The sequence below is a fragment of the Oncorhynchus nerka genome, linkage group LG20 (genome assembly GCF_034236695.1).
Source record: "Oncorhynchus nerka isolate Pitt River linkage group LG20, Oner_Uvic_2.0, whole genome shotgun sequence".
NCBI lineage: Eukaryota > Metazoa > Chordata > Actinopteri > Salmoniformes > Salmonidae > Oncorhynchus > Oncorhynchus nerka.
In genome coordinates this window covers 7,085,503-7,104,412 of record NC_088415.1, presented here as the reverse complement: position 1 = coordinate 7,104,412, position 18,910 = coordinate 7,085,503, and the positions used below count along the sequence as shown (strand labels likewise).

General features: G+C 44.6%; 1 protein-coding gene across 1 annotated transcript; it reads left to right on the top strand.

The window, feature by feature from the left end:
• The first annotated feature begins 9,119 nt into the window (after nucleotides 1-9,119).
• sypl2b (synaptophysin-like 2b) lies at nucleotides 9,120-18,665 on the top strand. The gene is made up of 6 exons (XM_029649547.2): nucleotides 9,120-9,231; nucleotides 9,416-9,493; nucleotides 15,359-15,477; nucleotides 15,584-15,785; nucleotides 17,999-18,190; nucleotides 18,439-18,665. Exons 1-6 carry the CDS (start codon nucleotides 9,214-9,216, stop codon nucleotides 18,565-18,567), a joined length of 738 nt encoding a protein of 245 aa, XP_029505407.1. The 5' UTR covers nucleotides 9,120-9,213; the 3' UTR covers nucleotides 18,568-18,665.
• Nucleotides 18,666-18,910: the final 245 nt, after the last annotated feature.

The following is an 18,910-nucleotide window of genomic DNA, read 5'->3' as shown; positions in this document are numbered from 1 at the left end:
TGTATCTGTAGTAAGTGGACCTACTGTCAGACTGATGGAGCTGACATGGATGTACCTGTAGTAAGTGGACCTACTGATGGAGCTGACATGGATGTACCTGTAGTAAGTAGACCTACTGTCAGACTGATGGAGCTGAGATGGATGTATCTGTAGTAAGTGGACCTGCTGTCAGACTGATGGAGCTGACATGGATGTACCTGTAGTAAGTGAACCTACTGTCAGACTGATGGAGCTGACATGGATGTACCTGTAGTAAGTGGACCTACTGTCAGACTGATGGAGCTGACATGGAAGTACCTGTAGTAAGTGAACCTACTGTCAGACTGATGGAGCTGACATGGATGTACCTGTAGTAAGTGGACCTACTGATGGAGCTGACATGGATGTACCTGTAGTAAGTGGACCTACAGTGCAGACCGATGGAGCTGACATGGATGTACCTGTAGTAAGTAGACTTACTGATGGAGCTGACATGGATGTACCTGTAGTAAGTGGACCTACTGATGGAGCTGACATGGATGTACCTGTAGTAAGTGAACCTACTGATGGAGCTGACATGGATGTATCTGTAGTAAGTGGACCTGCTGTCAGACTGATGGAGCTGACATGGATGTACCTGTAGTAAGTGGACCTACTGTCAGACTGATGGAGCTGACATGGAAGTATCTGTAGTAAGTAGACCTACTGATGGACTGATGGAGCTGACATGGATGTATCTGTAGTAAGTGGACCTACTGATGGAGCTGACATGGATGTACCTGTAGTAAGTGGACCTACAGTGCAGACCGATGGAGCTGACATGGATGTATCTGTAGTAAGTAGACTTACTGATGGAGCTGACATGGATGTACCTGTAGTAAGTGGACCTACTGATGGAGCTGACATGGATGTACCTGTAGTAAGTGAACCTACTGATGGAGCTGACATGGATGTATCTGTAGTAAGTGGACCTACTGTCAGACTGATGGAGCTGACATGGATGTACCTGTAGTAAGTGGACCTACTGTCAGACTGATGGAGCTGTAGTAAGTAGACCTACTGTCAGACTGATGGAGCTGACATGGAAGTACCTGTAGTAAGTGGACCTACTATCAGACTGATGGAGCTGACATGGATGTACCTGTAGTAAGTGGACCTGCTGTCAGACTGATGGAGCTGACATGGATGTACTTGTAGTAAGTGGACCTACTCTCAGACTGATGGAGCTGACATGGATGTATCTGTATCTGATGGAGCTGACATGGATACCTGTAGTAGACCTACTGATGGAGCTGACATGGATGTCCTTGATGGAGCTGACATGGATGTCCTTGGACCTACTGTCAGACTGATGGAGCTGACATGGATGTACCTGTAGTAAGTGGACCTACTGTCAGACTGATGGAGCTGACATGGATGTACCTGTAGTAAGTGGACCTACTGATGGAGCTAACATGGATGTACTTGTAGTAAGTGGACCTACTGTCAGACTGATGGAGCTGACATGGATGTACCTGAAGTAAGTGGACCTACTGTCAGACTGATGGAGTTGACATGGATGTACCTGCAGTAAGTGGACCTACTGATGGAGCTGACATGGATGTACCTGTAGTAAGTGGACCTACTGATGGAGCTGAAGTGGAAGTACCTGCATTAAGTGGACCTACTGATGGAGCTGACATGGATGTATCTGTAGTAAGTGGACCTACTGTCAGACTGATGGAGCTGACATGGAAGTACCTGTAGTAAGTGGACCTACTGATGGAGCTGACATGGATGTATCTGTAGTAAGTGGACCTACTGTCAGACTGATGGAGCTGACATGGATGTACCTGTAGTAAGTGGACCTACTGATGGAGCTGACATGGATGTACCTGTAGTAAGTAGACCTACTGTCAGACTGATGGAGCTGAGATGGATGTATCTGTAGTAAGTGGACCTGCTGTCAGACTGATGGAGCTGACATGGATGTACCTGTAGTAAGTGGACCTACTGTCAGACTGATGGAGCTGACATGGATGTACCTGTAGTAAGTGGACCTACTGTCAGACTGATGGAGCTGACATGGATGTACCTGTAGTAAGTGGACCTACTGTCAGACTGATGGAGCTGACATGGAAGTACCTGTAGTAAGTGGACCTACTGATGGAGCTGACATGGATGTACCTGTAGTAAGTAGACCTACTGATGGAGCTGACATGGATGTATCTGTAGTAAGTGGACCTACTGATGGAGCTGACATGTATGTACCTGTAGTAAGTGGACCTACTGATGGAGCTGACATGGATGTACCTGTAGTAAGTAGACCTACTGATGGAGCTGACATGGATGTACCTGTAGTAAGTGGACCTACTGTCAGACTGATGAAGCTGACATGGATGTACCTGTAGTAAGTAGACCTACTGATGGAGCTGACATGGATGTATCTGTAGTAAGTAGACCTGCTGTCAGACTGATGGAGCTGACATGTATGTATCTGTAGTAAGTGGACCTACTGATGGAGCTGACATGGATGTACCTGTAGTAAGTAGACCTACTGATGGAGCTGACATGGATGTATCTGTAGTAAGTAGACCTGCTGTCAGACTGATGGAGCTGACATGGATGTACCTGCAGTAAGTGGACCTACTGTCAGACTGATGGAGCTGTAGTAAGTGAACCTACTGTCAGACTGATGGAGCTGACATGGATGTACCTGTAGTAAGTGGACCTACTGATGGAGCTGACATGTATGTACCTGTAGTAAGTAGACCTACTGATGGAGCTGACATGGATGTACCTGTAGTAAGTGGACCTACTGATGGAGCTGACATGGATGTATCTGTAGTAAGTGAACCTACTATCAGACTGATGGAGCTGAGATGGATGTATCTGTAGTAAGTGGACCTGCTGTCAGACTGATGGAGCTGACATGGATGTACCTGTAGTAAGTGGACCTACTGTCAGACTGATGGAGCTGACATGGATGTACCTGTAGTAAGTGGACCTACTGTCAGACTGATGGAGCTGACATGTATGTAGCTGTAGTAAGTAGACCTACTGTCAGACTGATGGAGCTGACATGGATGTACCTGCAGTAAGTGGACCTACTGTCAGACTGATGGAGCTGACATGGATGTACCTGTAGTAAGTAGACCTACTGTCAGACTGATGGAGCTGACATGGAAGTACCTGTAGTAAGTGGACCTACTGATGGAGCTGACATGGAAGTACCTGTAGTAAGTGGACCTACTGATGGAGCTGACATGGATGTACCTGTAGTAAGTGGACCTACTGTCAGACTGATGGAGCTGACATGTATGTACCTGTAGTAAGTGGACCTGCTGTCAGACTGATGGAGCTGACATGGATGTACCTGTAGTAAGTGGACCTACTGATGGAGCTGACATGGATGTACCTGTAGTAAGTAGACCTACTGTCAGACTGATGAAGCTGACATGTATGTATCTGTAGTAAGTAGACCTACTGTCAGACTGATGGAGCTGACATGGAAGTACCTGTAGTAAATGGACCTACTGATGGAGCTGACATGTATGTACCTGCAGTAAGTGGACCTACTGATGGAGCTGACATGGATGTACCTGTAGTAAGTGGACCTACTGATGGAGCTGACATGGATGTATCTGTAGTAAGTGGACCTACTGTCAGACTGATGGAACTGACATTGATGTACCTGTAGTAAGTGGACCTACTGTCAGACTGATGGAGCTGACATGTATGTACCTGTAGTAAGTGGACCTACTGTCAGACTGATGGAGCTGACATGGATGTACCTGTAGTAAGTGGACCTGCTGTCAGACTGATGGAGCTGACATGGATGTACCTGCAGTAAGTGGACCTACTGATGGAGCTGACATGGATGTACCTGTAGTAAGTGGACCTACTGATGGAGCTGACATGGATGTATCTGTAGTAAGTGGACCTACTGTCAGACTGATGGAGCTGACATGGATGTACCTGTAGTAAGTGGACCTACTGTCAGACTGATGGAGCTGACATGGATGTACCTGTAGTAAGTGGACCTACTGTCAGACTGATGGAGCTGACATGGATGTACCTGTAGTAAGTGGACCTACTGATGGAGCTGACATGGATGTACCTGTAGTAAGTGGACCTACTGATGGAGCTGACATGGATGTATCTGTAGTAAGTAGACCTACTGATGGAGCTGACATGGATGTATCTGTAGTAAGTAGACCTGCTGTCAGACTGATGGAGCTGACATGGATGTACCTGCAGTAAGTGGACCTACTGTCAGACTGATGAAGCTGACATGGATGTATCTGTAGTAAGTGGACCTACTGATGGAGCTGACATGGATGTACCTGTAGTAAGTAGACCTACTGTCAGACTGATGGAGCTGACATGGATGTACCTGTAGTAAGTGGACCTACTGATGGAGCTGACATTTATGTACCTGTAGTAAGTGGACCTACTGTCAGACTGATGGAGCTGACATGGATGTATCTGTAGTAAGTGGACCTACTGATGGAGCTGACATGTATGTACCTGTAGTAAGTAGACCTACTGTCAGACTGATGGAGCTGACATGGATGTATCTGTAGTAAGTGAACCTACTGTCAGACTGATGAAGCTGACATGGATGTACCTGTAGTAAGTGGACCTACTGATGGAGCTGACATGGATGTACCTGTAGTAAGTGGACCTGCTGTCAGACTGATGGAGCTGACATGGATGTACCTGTAGTAAGTGGACCTGCTGTCAGACTGATGGAGCTGACATGGATGTATCTGTAGTAAGTGGACCTACTGTCAGACTGATGGAGCTGACATGGATGTATCTGTAGTAAGTGAACCTACTGTCAGACTGATGGAGCTGACATGGATGTATCTGTAGTAGGTGAACCTACTGTCAGACTGATGGAGCTGACATGTATGTACCTGTAGTAAGTAGACCTACTGTCAGACTGATGGAGCTGACATGGATGTACCTGTAGTAAGTGGACCTACTGTCAGACTGATGGAGCTGACATGGATGTACCTGTAGTAAGTGGACCTGCTGTCAGACTGATGGAGCTGACATGGATGTACCTGTAGTAAGTGGACCTACTGATGGAGCTGACATGGATGTACCTGTAGTAAGTGGACCTACTGATGGAGCTGACATGGATGTACCTGCAGTAAGTGGACCTGCTGTCAGACTGATGGAGCTGACATGGATGTACCTGTAGTAAGTAGACCTACTGATGGAGCTGACATGGATGTATCTGTAGTAAGTGGACCTGCTGTCAGACTGATGGAGCTGACATGGATGTATCTGTAGTAAGTGGACCTACTGTCAGACTGATGGAGCTGACATGGATGTACCTGCAGTAAGTGGACCTACTGATGGAGCTGACATGTATGTATCTGTAGTAAGTGGACCTACTGATGGAGCTGACATGGATGTACCTGTAGTAAGTGGACCTACTGTCAGACTGATGGAGCTGACATGGATGTATCTGTAGTAAGTGGACCTACTGATGGAGCTGACATGTATGTACCTGTAGTAAGTAGACCTACTGTCAGACTGATGGAGCTGACATGGATGTATCTGTAGTAAGTGAACCTACTGTCAGACTGATGAAGCTGACATGGATGTACCTGTAGTAAGTGGACCTACTGATGGAGCTGACATGGATGTACCTGTAGTAAGTGGACCTGCTGTCAGACTGATGGAGCTGACATGGATGTACCTGTAGTAAGTGGACCTGCTGTCAGACTGATGGAGCTGACATGGATGTATCTGTAGTAAGTGGACCTACTGTCAGACTGATGGAGCTGACATGGATGTATCTGTAGTAAGTGAACCTACTGTCAGACTGATGGAGCTGACATGGATGTATCTGTAGTAAGTGAACCTACTGTCAGACTGATGGAGCTGACATGTATGTACCTGTAGTAAGTAGACCTACTGTCAGACTGATGGAGCTGACATGGATGTACCTGTAGTAAGTGGACCTACTGTCAGACTGATGGAGCTGACATGGATGTACCTGTAGTAAGTGGACCTGCTGTCAGACTGATGGAGCTGACATGGATGTACCTGTAGTAAGTGGACCTACTGATGGAGCTGACATGGATGTACCTGTAGTAAGTGGACCTACTGATGGAGCTGACATGGATGTACCTGCAGTAAGTGGACCTGCTGTCAGACTGATGGAGCTGACATGGATGTACCTGTAGTAAGTAGACCTACTGATGGAGCTGACATGGATGTATCTGTAGTAAGTGGACCTGCTGTCAGACTGATGGAGCTGACATGGATGTATCTGTAGTAAGTGGACCTACTGTCAGACTGATGGAGCTGACATGGATGTACCTGCAGTAAGTGGACCTACTGATGGAGCTGACATGTATGTATCTGTAGTAAGTGGACCTACTGATGGAGCTGACATGGATGTACCTGTAGTAAGTGGACCTACTGTCAGACTGATGGAGCTGACATGGATGTATCTGCAGTAAGTGGACCTACTGTCAGACTGATGGAGCTGACATGGATGTACCTGTAGTAAGTAGACCTACTGATGGAGCTGACATGGATGTACCTGTAGTAAGTGGACCTACTGATGGAGCTGACATGGATGTACCTGTAGTAAGTGGACCTACTGATGGAGCTGACATTGATGTACCTGCAGTAAGTGGACCTACTGATGGAGCTGACATGGATGTACCTGTAGTAAGTGGACCTACTGATGGAGCTGACATGGATGTATCTGTAGTAAGTAGACCTACTGTCAGACTGATGAAGCTGACATGGATGTACCTGTAGTAAGTGGACCTACTGATGGAGCTGACATGGATGTACCTGTAGTAAGTAGACCTGCTGTCAGACTGATGGAGCTGACATGGATGTATCTGTAGTAAGTGGACCTACTGTCAGACTGATGGAGCTGACATGGATGTATCTGTAGTAAGTAGACCTACTGTCAGACTGATGGAGCTGACATGGATGTACCTGCAGTAAGTGGACCTGCTGTCAGACCGATGGAGCTGACATGGATGTATCTGTAGTAAGTGGACCTACTGTCAGACTGATGGAGCTGACATGGATGTATCTGTAGTAAGTGAACCTACTGTCAGACTGATGGAGCTGACATGTATGTACCTGTAGTAAGTGGTCCTGCTGTCAGACTGATGGAGCTGACATGGATGTATCTGTAGTAAGTGAACCTACTGTCAGACTGATGGAGCTGACATGGATGTACCTGTAGTAAGTGGACCTACTGTCAGACTGATGGAGCTGACATGGATGTACCTGTAGTAAGTGGACCTACTGATGGAGCTGACATGTATGTACCTGTAGTAAGTGGACCTGCTGTCAGACTGATGGAGCTGTAGTAAGTGGACCTACTGTCAGACTGATGGAGCTGACATGTATGTACCTGTAGTAAGTGGACCTACTGATGGAGCTGACATGTATGTATCTGTAGTAAGTGGACTACTGATGGAGCTACTGATGGAGCTGACATGTATGTATCTGTAGTAAGTGGACCTACTGTCAGACTGATGGAGCTGACATGTATGTACCTGTAGTAAGTGGACCTACTGATGGAGCTGACATGGATGTACCTGTAGTAAGTGGACCTACTGTCAGACTGATGGAGCTGACATGGATGTATCTGTAGTAAGTAGACTTACTGATGGAGCTGACATGGATGTACCTGTAGTAAGTGGACCTACTGATGGAGCTGACATGTATGTACCTGTAGTAAGTGGACCTGCTGTCAGACTGATGGAGCTGTAGTAAGTGGACCTACTGTCAGACTGATGGAGCTGACATGTATGTACCTGTAGTAAGTGGACCTACTGATGGAGCTGACATGTATGTATCTGTAGTAAGTGGACCTACTGATGGAGCTGACATGTATGTACCTGTAGTAAGTGGACCTACTGTCAGACTGATGGAGCTGACATGTATGTACCTGTAGTAAGTGGACCTACTGATGGAGCTGACATGGATGTACCTGTAGTAAGTGGACCTACTGTCAGACTGATGGAGCTGACATGGATGTATCTGTAGTAAGTAGACTTACTGATGGAGCTGACATGGATGTATCTGTAGTAAGTGGACCTACTGTCAGACTGATGGAGCTGACATGGATGTACCTGTAGTAAGTAGACCTACTGTCAGACTGATGGAGCTGACATGGATGTACCTGTAGTAAGTGGACCTACTGATGGAGCTGACATGTATGTATCTGTAGTAAGTGGACCTACTGATGGAGCTGACATGGATGTACCTGTAGTAAGTGGACCTACTGTCAGACTGATGGAGCTGACATGGATGTACCTGTAGTAAGTGGACCTACTGTCAGACTGACGGAGCTGTAGTAAGTGGACCTACTGTCAGACTGATGGAGCTGACATGGATGTACCTGTAGTAAGTGGACCTGCTGTCAGACTGATGTTTCTGATGGTCCTGTCATGGTTTCTAGGACTGTTCAGAAATCTTGTTCATGAATGTGCGGTGTCAAAGGACACTTTTGATAATGAATAAAGTTGACTTCATAGCTTTTATTAGTAAGGCTATCAATACGACTTGGGTACAATATGGCACTACTTTAACTAAAATGAAAAACAAAAAGGCAATTAAAACTTGTATTATTAATGAATATGATTTGTTTGTTTAGGATTCCTGGCAATATAAATAGTTTGTATGTATGCTTGTTTGCATGTGACTATTCCTCTTTTGTTTGTTGATATTTGTTAATAAAAATAAATAAAAATACGACTTGGGTTGTGGAAAGCAGAATTGCCAGGTTGAAGGTTATTGTGGAGATGGCAAAACATATATTGGGGGGGTAACAGATGTTATTGTTGAAATGGTTGTTGACATGCTGGGTGGAGTGTTTCAGCATGATTTAGATACAGTTTACTGGGGTTGGGGAGAGGGGTGTGGCAGAAGTCAGGGATTTATTTGGTTTAGAATTGTATTTTCATGGTAATACAGAAGCGGGCAGATCGCGATTGATCGAACCTTCCACACAGTAGGTGGCGGTATGCACTTAAACGATTGTTTGCGGACCGCCATGATATCATAGAAGAAGACGAAGTTGAAGAGGGAAAGGCGGACTATCCATTCACAACGTGTCACTTTAAGAACGTCGGTGATCACGTGGGCAGCGCTTTTCACACACACACACACAAAAAGTTTGGCATAAATTTCGAAAATTATTTTGTAATTGTCTAAGTGTTTAATACTGTCCGAGAAATAAACTTGGATAGTGGTACGATGGACGGGATAACCCAGGTAACAACAGCGTGTCAAATACGTTTTTATGTGTTTTCTAAATATAATTTTCAACCTACTTCTATTCCGCAAACATATTGCGTGGTAATCAATGCATGTGGTGGTTGAATGCGGAAGCTCTAACGAACACCTTGTTTTAGCTAATAAAAACGTTGTTTACCTCTTCGTCCCTGAATATCAAAAGAACATTCTGACTTCAGGATTTGCTCTTGACCTGGGGCCCTTGAAAGAGCCCTTGGCATTTATTAGAGTGCTCGAATGGGTAAGTGAGTTTTTTGTTTGTTCTTATTTACATATTAGGATATTATGTAGGCAACCAAGTAGAGCTCAACCCGGAGATGTACTCTACACCGACGGAGTTGAGCGGCGAGACGTGTGGACGGACTGGCGCTTTTACGTCACATAATATGAAGTTTTTATTTCAAAAACAAATACGGCTTTCGGTCTAACCAAATAATCGCCTCGATTAGGCTCAACGCTGTTGATGTGAAGTAACGTTACATCGATGAGTCGAATTTCGCTTAGTTATTATGTGGCCTAGGATGGGGAGGAATTCAATGTATCAAATATATGTTTTTATTTAGCTTAATCATTTAGGCCTTATGCAACCAGTGACTTTTTCAACCATGCTGCTGGTGTTGTGCGGGAAAATGCCCCCCACCCCTTCGCGTTCTTCATTGCTGCGACTTGCTTGTTTCTGCTCTTCACTCAGTTGTCAATTTAACCTACATTTCACTGGTCTTAGTATAGCAGAATGGGTTTCTAATTGATTGAAACTACCTTGTCACTGTACAGAACATGCCCATAGTGGTGGTATGGTAAGAGTTAACCTATTCATCATGTAAGTACAATGTAATCATTTAGGCGTCTTGAACCTATATTGTAAGAACTTCGTTGTAGTCAACTGAACATTAAACATTGTTGCAATTATGAGATTGTTACATTGTAGTTTGCGAAGCATGTTATGACTGCCTGCCTGAGTTGTGACACGGAACACATTGTGCAGTTACAGAAGACTATAGACCATACCTCTTTAGGTTCTCGTTTTCATCTGACTGGTAATGTTTATAAAATACTACCAGTTAGAGGTCGACCGATTTATGATTTTTCAACACCGATACTGATTATTGGAGGATCAAAAAAGGCCGATACCGATTAATCGGGCGATTTTTATTTATTTATTTGTAATAATGACAATTACAGCAATACTGAATGAACACTTATTTTAACTTAATATAATACGTCCATAAAATCCATTTAGCCTCATTTTAACATTACATTTAAGTCATTTAGCAGACGCTCTTATCCAGAGCGACTTACAAATTGGTGCATTCACCTTATGACATCCAGTGGAGCAGCCACTTTACAATAGTGCATCTAAATCTTTTAAGGGGGTGAGAAGGATTACTTTATCCTATTCTAGGTATTCCTTAAAGAGGTGGGGTTTCAGGTGTCTCCGGAAGGTGGTGATTGACTCCGCTGTCCTGGCGTCGTGAGGGAGTTTGTTCCACCATTGGGGGGCCAGAGCAGCGAACAGTTTTGACTGGGCTGAGCGGGAACTGTACTTCCTCAGTGGTAGGGAGGCGAGCAGGCCAGAGGTGGATGAACGCAGTGCCCTTGTTTGGGTGTAGGGCCTGATCAGAGCCTGGAGGTACTGAGGTGCCGTTCCCCTCACAGCTCCGTAGGCAAGCACCATGGTCTTGTAGCGGATGCGAGCTTCAACTGGAAGCCAGTGGAGAGAGCGGAGGAGCGGGGTGACGTGAGAGAACTTGGGAAGGTTGAACACCAGACGGGCTGCGGCGTTCTGGATGAGTTGTAGGGGTTTAATGGCACAGGCAGGGAGCCCAGCCAACAGCGAGTTGCAGTAATCCAGACGGGAGATGACGAGTGCCTGGATTAGGACCTGCGCCGCTTCCTGTGTGAGGCAGGGTCGTACTCTGCGGATGTTGTAGAGCATGAACCTACAGGAACGGGCCACCGCCTTGATGTTAGTTGAGAACGACAGGGTGTTGTCCAGGATCACGCCAAGGTTCTTAGCGCTCTGGGAGGAGGACACAGTGGAGTTGTCAACCGTGATGGCGAGATCATGGAACGGGCAGTCCTTCCCCGGGAGGAAGAGCAGCTCCGTCTTGCCGAGGTTCAGCTTGAGGTGGTGATCCGTCATCCACACTGATATGTCTGCCAGACATGCAGAGATGCGATTCGCCACCTGGTCATCAGAAGGGGGAAAGAGGAAGATTAATTGTGTGTCGTCTGCATAGCAATGATAGGAGAGACCATGTGAGGTTATGACAGAGCCAAGTGACTTGGTGTATAGCGAGAATAGGAGAGGGCCTAGAACAGAGCCCTGGGGACACCAGTGGTGAGAGCACGTGGTGAGGAGACGGATTCTCGCCACGCCACCTGGTAGGAGCGACCTGTCAGGTAGGACGCAATCCAAGCGTGGGCCGCGCCGGAGATGCCCAACTCGGAGAGGGTGGAGAGGAGGATCTGATGGTTCACAGTATCGAAGGCAGCCGATAGGTCTAGAAGGATGAGAGCAGAGGAGAGAGAGTTAGCTTTAGCAGTGCGGAGCGCCTCCGTGATACAGAGAAGAGCAGTCTCAGTTGAATGACTAGTCTTGAAACCTGACTGATTTGGATCAAGAAGGTCATTCTGAGAGAGATAGCGGAGAGCTGGCCAAGGACGGCACGTTCAAGGGTTTTGGAGAGAAAAGAAAGAAGGGATACTGGTCTGTAGTTGTTGACATCGGAGGGATCGAGTGTAGGTTTTTTTCAGAAGGGGTGCAACTCTCGCTCTCTTGAAGACGGAAGGGACGTAGCCAGCGGTCAGGGATGAGTTGATGAGCGAGGTGAGGTAAGGGAGAAGGTCTCCGGAAATGGTCTGGAGAAGAGAGGAGGGGATAGGGTCAAGCGGGCAGGTTGTTGGGCGGCCGGCCGTCACAAGACGCGAGATTTCATCTGGAGAGAGAGGGGAGAAAGAGGTCAGAGCACAGGGTAGGGCAGTGTGAGCAGAACCAGCGGTGTCGTTTGACTTAGCAAACGAGGATCGGATGTCGTCGACCTTCTTTTCAAAATGGTTGACGAAGTCATCTGCAGAGAGGGAGGAGGATTCAGGAGGGAGGAGAAGGTGGCAAAGAGCATCCTAGGGTTAGAGGCAGATGCTTGGAATTTAGAGTGGTAGAAAGTGGCTTTAGCAGCAGCGACAGAAGAGGAAAATGTAGAGAGGAGGGAGTGAAAGGATGCCAGGTCCGCAGGGAGGCGAGTTTTCCTCCATTTCCGCTCGGCTGCCCGAGCCCTGTTCTGCCTCAAATAAATAATGAAACATGTTCAATTTGGTTTAAATAAAGCAAAAACAAAGTGTTGGAGAAGAAAGTAAAAGTGAAATATGTGCCATCTAAGAAAGCTAACGATTAAGTTCCTTGCTCAGAACATGAGAACATATGAAAGTTCCTTTTAACAAGAGTCTTCAATATTCCCAGGTAATAAGTTTTAGGTTGTAGTTATTATAGGAATTATCAGACTATTTCCCTCTATACCATTTGTATTTCATTAACCTTTGACTATTTGATGTTCTTATAGGCACTTTAGTATTGCCAGTGTAACAGTATAGCTTCCGTCCCTCTCCTCGCTCCTACCTGGGCTCGAACCATGAACACATCGACAACAGCCACCCTCGAAGCAGTGTTTTACCCATGCAGAGCAAGGGGAATAACTACTCCAAGTCTCAGAGCGAGTAACTTTTGAAACGCTATTAGCGTTCACCCCGCTAACTAGCTAGCCATTACACATCGGTTACACAAGCCTAATCTCGGGAGTTGATAGGCTTGAAGTCATAAACAGCGCTGTGCTTGCGAAGAGCTGCTGGCAAAATGCACGAAAGTGCTGTTTGAATGAATGCTTACGAGCCTGCTGCTGCCTACCACCGCTCAGACTGCTCTATCAAATCATAGACTTAGTTATAACATAATAACACACAGAAATACGAGCCTTAGGTCATTAAAATGGTCGAATCTGGAAACGATCATTTCGAAAACAAAATGTTTATTCTTTCAGTCAAATACGGAACCGTTACGTATTTTATCTAACGGGTGACATCCATCAGTCTAAATATTGCTGTTACATTACACAACCTTCAATGTTATGTCATAATTACGTAAAATCCTGGCAAATTAGGCGGCCCAAACTGTTGCATATACACTGACTCTGCGTGCAATGAACGCAAGAGAAGTGACACAATTTCACCTGGTTAATATTGCCTGCTAACCTGGATTTCTTTTAGCTAAATATGCAGGTTTAAAAACATATACTTCTGTGTATTGATTTTAAGAAAGGCATTGATATTTATGGTTAGGTACACATTGGAGCAACGATACGCACCACATCGATTATAAGCAAAGCACGACACGCTAGATAAACTAGTAATATCATCAACCATGTGTAGTTAACTAGTGATTATGATTGATTTTTTTATAAGACAAGTTTAATGCTAGCTAGCAACTTACCTCGGCTTCTTACTGCATTCACGTAACAGGCAGGCTCCTCGTGGAGTGCAATGTAAGCAGGTGGTTAGAGCGTTGGACTAGTTAACTGTATGGTTGCAAGATTGGATCCCCCGAGCTGACAAGGTAAAAATCTGTCGCTCTGCCCCTGAATGAGGCAGTTAACCCACTGTTCCTAGGCCATCATTGAACATAAGAATGTGTTCTTAACTGACTTGCCTAGTTAAATAAAGGTGTATAATAAATAAAAAAATCGGCGCCCAAAAATACAGATTTCCGATTGTTATGACAACTTGAAATCGGCCCTAATTAATCGGCCATTCCGATTAATCGGTTGAACTCTATTACCAGTATATTACTATACTGTTAGTATTATATATTTGAATATAGTAATAGTATCAGCCATCTTTCATTGTAGCAAATCTGTCAGTATCAAGTCATTCACACCTGTCTATAGGTAGTGTTTCTTGAGATTGACAAGTGTTTTAGAGATTTTTATTTTACATTTATTTAACCAGGCAAGTCAGTTAAGAACAAAGTCATATTTTCAGTTACTACCTAGGAACAGTGGGTTAACTGGTCTAGGAACAGTGGGTTAACTGGTCTAGGAACAGTGGGTTAACTGGTCTAGGAACAGTGGGTTAACTGGTCTAGGAACAGTGGGTTAACTGGTCTAGGAACAGTGGGTTAACTGGTCTAGGAACAGTGGGTTAACTGGTCTAGGAACAGTGGGTTAACTGGTCTAGGAACAGTGGGTTAACTGCCTTGTTCAGGGGCAACAGATGATTTATTTTGACCTTGTCAGCTCGGGGATTGGATCTGAGTCCAACGCTCTAACCACTAGGTTACCTGCCGCCCCTTGTATCCTGTAGTGTATATATAACAGGCGTGTTTGTTACAGCTATTAAAACCACCTCTAGAGCAAGGCTTGTTTATAGTAGGCTAGTGGCCAGTCCTCAGTCATTTTGTCAGGCAGAACCATACAGAACTAATTTGGGGGCATTGCCAGTAGCCTATAAAACTCAAATGAAAAACAAATAATCCCCAAAAATGGGGGGAAAAATGTACAAATCTGCTTGAAAAAACAAAATATACTGAAACTATGTTTGACTCCAAAACAAACTAAAATAACTTTTAAACTGAACATAAAACCAAATGATTGTTTTTTTGGGGGGTACGGGCAAAAATAAATGTTTAAATAAACATGAATCTAACCACCATATTTAACCCTTGTATCAAACCCAGACCGTCACTACAGTTCTACAACCACAGTTGATTTCTCTAAGGCTGTTTTTTTTTCATTCTATATTCACTTCCTGTGAAGAAGGATGTCCTGTATGTGTGTGACTCATCCACGATGACTCGAAGGCCCATGATCGAGTCCTGCTCCACATTCTGTCAGTAGTTCTATCTGATCCGTTACCTGACCTATCAACTCGTGTCACAAACGCCTTCAGACTGCTTTAAACCTGTAAAACAAACGGGTGTTATAGTTACATGTTCTGTATGTTTTTTGGACTGAACGTAATTTCATAAAGTTATTTCCAGTTATGTCCTGTCGTGTGTCAACTGTTTCTTTCATTTTGATTGTGTCCTGTCCTTATTTGAGCTTTCGTGTATCTGCAGGTCTTCTCCATATTTGCCTTCGCTACAACGTCTGGTTATGCCGGCTCTACGAGCATCAACGTGCTGTGCCAGGGAAGCAGAAGCCAAGAAATCACTGCTGACTTTAACTACCCATTCAGGTAAGCAGAACATAAAACATGCATTGACTATGACTGACCTGAGAAGTGTGTGTGTGTGTGTGTTTGTCCTTTGTGAACACAACCTTATCTCACTCTACTCCTACAGACTCATGGCTCACCCATACACTGTCCCCTCCTGTAAGAATGACTCCAGCACTATCCAGACCTATCTGACCGGGGACTACTCCTCCTCAGCTGAGTTCTTCGTCTGTATCGGGGTGTTTGCCTTCCTCTACAGCGCCGCCAGTCTGGTGATCTACCTGGGCTACCAGCACGTCTACAGGCAGACCAGCCGCGGCCCCATTGTGGTGAGTTAACTGGGAATTGTTCTGTTCATGCTCTTTTTTTTTTTTCTTTGTAGTGGTGAGTTGAAGGTGGTAGGTGTTGAGCCCGTCTATAGAACGACCTTGAACACTAAAGAGCTTGAGAGATTTTGTTGTGTGTAGCTAAAGACATTTGAAATCTGTGTGAGACTTTGGGAACAAGCAAACATTCTGTAAACCTGGCCCCCATTGAGGTGAATAAACTGGAATGGTGAACTTTATGCTCTCTGTGGTAGAGTTGAGATGGTGTTGATGAGTGTTTATGCTCTCTGTGGTAGTGGTGAGATGGTGTTTATGCTCTCTGTGGTAGTGGTGAGATGGTGTTTATGTTCTCTGGTAGTGGTGAGATGGTGTTTATGCTCTCTGTGGTAGTGGTGAGATGGTGTTTATGTTCTCTGTGGTAGTGGTGAGATGGTGTTTATGCTCTCTGTGGTGGTGGTGGTGAGATGGTGTTGTGCAAAATCCTCCTAGAACTATTTTCACTCAACTGTTTTTCTTAAGAGTGGCATGAAACACACTAAACAACTCGAGTGTAATTAAAGACACCTGATATCGGCACTTTTTTTGAAACATTCTGCAAACAATCTGGATCACACATTGATTCTTATACAATTTTTAAAAACTCAGGCTCTTGGTTCTACCCTTGTTTTACTACAATAAAGTGTAACACCACACCTCGACTAACACCACCTCCGTGGAGTCTAAAACGAGGTCCGAGAAAGCGCACTTAATGGGTGTGTCAAGGAAGACCTGGAACTGAGGAAGGTGAGGGGTCCTCTGGAAGTGAGGAAGGTGAGGGGTCCTCTGGGTGAGGGGTCCTCTGGAAGTGAGGAAGGTGAGGGGTCCTCTGGAAGTGAGGAAGGTGAGGGGTCCTCTGGAACCAAGCGCACATCAAATACTTTCAAGTCTTTGACATTGTGTATTTAACCCAGGTCTCCTTCACTAGTTTAAGTCCCAAACAATGATGCATTAAAATGGAAATCATAAGCTTTATAACACATTTTTGTGGAATGCAGTAATAACCTGGTACAGAGTGAGGTTATTATGGTCTGTTTTTTTTTTTTTTTTACCTTTTATTTAACTAGGCAAGTCGGTTAAGAACAAATTCTTATTTTCAATGACGGCCTGGGAACAGTGGGTTAACTGCCTGTTCAGGGGCAGAACGACAGATTTTGTACCTTGTCAGCTCGGGGGTTTGAACTTGCAACCTTTCGGTTACTAGTCCAATGCTCTAACCACTAGGCTACCCTGCCCTGTTTACGTACACTGCCTTCAAAAAGTAGTCGCACCTCTTTTACATTTTGAACATTTTGTTATAGCATGAATTGAAAATTGATTAAAAATTTTTTTTTTTAAATATATATATTTATTTTTTATCAATGTCCTACACACAATGCCCCATAATGTCAAAGTGGAATTATGTTTTTCAAAATGTTTACAAATGAATAAAAACATATTTGAGTGTTTTAGACATTTTTATTTTACATTTATTTAACCAGGCAAGTCAGTTAAGAACAAAGTCATATTTTCAGTTACTGCCTAGGAACAGTGGGTTAACTGGTCTAGGAACAGTGGGTTAACTGGTCTAGGAACAGTGGGTTAACTGGTCTAGGAACAGTGGGTTAACTGTTCTAGGAACAGTGGGTTAACTGCCTTGTTCAGGGGCAACAGATGATTTATTTTGACCTTGTCAGCTCGGGGATTGGATCTGAGTCCAACGCTCTAACCACTAGGTTACCTGCCGCCCCTTGTATCTTGTAGTGTATATATAACAGGCGTGTTTGTTACAGCTATTAAAACCACCTCAAGAGCAAGGCTTGTTTATAGTAGGCTAGTGGCCAGTCCTCAGTCATTTTGTCAGGCAGAACCATACAGAACAAATTTTGGGGCATTGCCAGTAGCCTATAAAATTAATAATGAAAAAATAATTTAGTAAACTGAAATAAAATAATTACTTGTGTAAATGACATTTCTGTTTCCATTTTTTTTTTCACATTTCTACAACATGTTTTCACTGTCATTCTGGGGTATTGTGTGATCTATTGAATTCCGGTTGTAAAACAACAACATTTGGAATAAATCAAGGGGTGTGAATACTCTCTGACGGTACCGTTTAGTTGGGTTTCTTTTTTAAAGTTCCAACTTTCATCCTGAACCTGAATGTATTGTACAGCTTGTATTTCCCATCCTTCCAACAGGACCTGCTGGTGACCGCAGCCTTCACCTTCCTGTGGCTGGTGTCCTCCTCTGCCTGGGGTAAAGGCCTGACTGACGTGAAGTGGGCTACCAGCCCCTCTAACCTGGTAGCCTTAATCTCCACCTGCAAGGACGTTGGTAACAAGTGTACACCAGGAGCAGTGCCTCACATGGGCCGACTCAACTCCTCTGTGGTAGGTTGGTTATAATCTGCACCTTCAATTCAAGGAAACTGCTTTAAAAATCAATTTAAAAAAGTGTACTTCCTCAATTGATTGGCTTGAACCCTGCTTCACTTGAAGTCCTCTTTTGTAGTGCCCTCTTTAAATCTCACAACGGGAAAGGTTCATAATGAGGCGTAGTAGCAACATCTTCAATGGGGGACAAAATGTAACTCTTCCTGACTAAGAAACATGATTTTGTTGCCCCTCCCTGACGGCAGATCTTTGGATTCCTCAATCTGATATTATGGGGTGGGAACTGCTGGTTCATCTTCAAGGAAACATCTTTCCACAAGTCAGCCAACCCCCCTGCGGACGTAGAAGAGGGTTCAGGGGTCAGGCCGTCCTAACTGGGCAGTTCTCTGCTGTCAACGGCTGTGTTCCAGACTGCCTGCACAATGCAGCCACACTCCATAAATTAACCAATCTTTTGGGGGCGAATCTTAACCTCCACTCAAATTCTCACATAGTCAATGCATCGATGCCAATAGGAGACAATGTGACATAGTGGAAGTTAAGATTTTCCTCTCTTATGTGATTTCTGACTTGTTGAACACTTATCCAGGCGTTTTGAGATGTGTGACTGATTTGCAGATGACCTGGAACAGGGCTGAAGTTCCCTCCAACCAAGTAGTTCCTGTACTTTTTTTTTTTCTCCCCCAAATGATTTGTAAATTGGTTCGAATGCTGCTT

Coding starts and splice junctions, on each gene's coding strand:
- sypl2b (XM_029649547.2), top strand. Junction 15,478..15,583: donor GACTTTAACTACCCATTCAG/GTAAGCAGAACA, acceptor CTACTCCTACAG/ACTCATGGCTCACCCATACA. Junction 18,191..18,438: donor GCCGACTCAACTCCTCTGTG/GTAGGTTGGTTA, acceptor CCCTGACGGCAG/ATCTTTGGATTCCTCAATCT.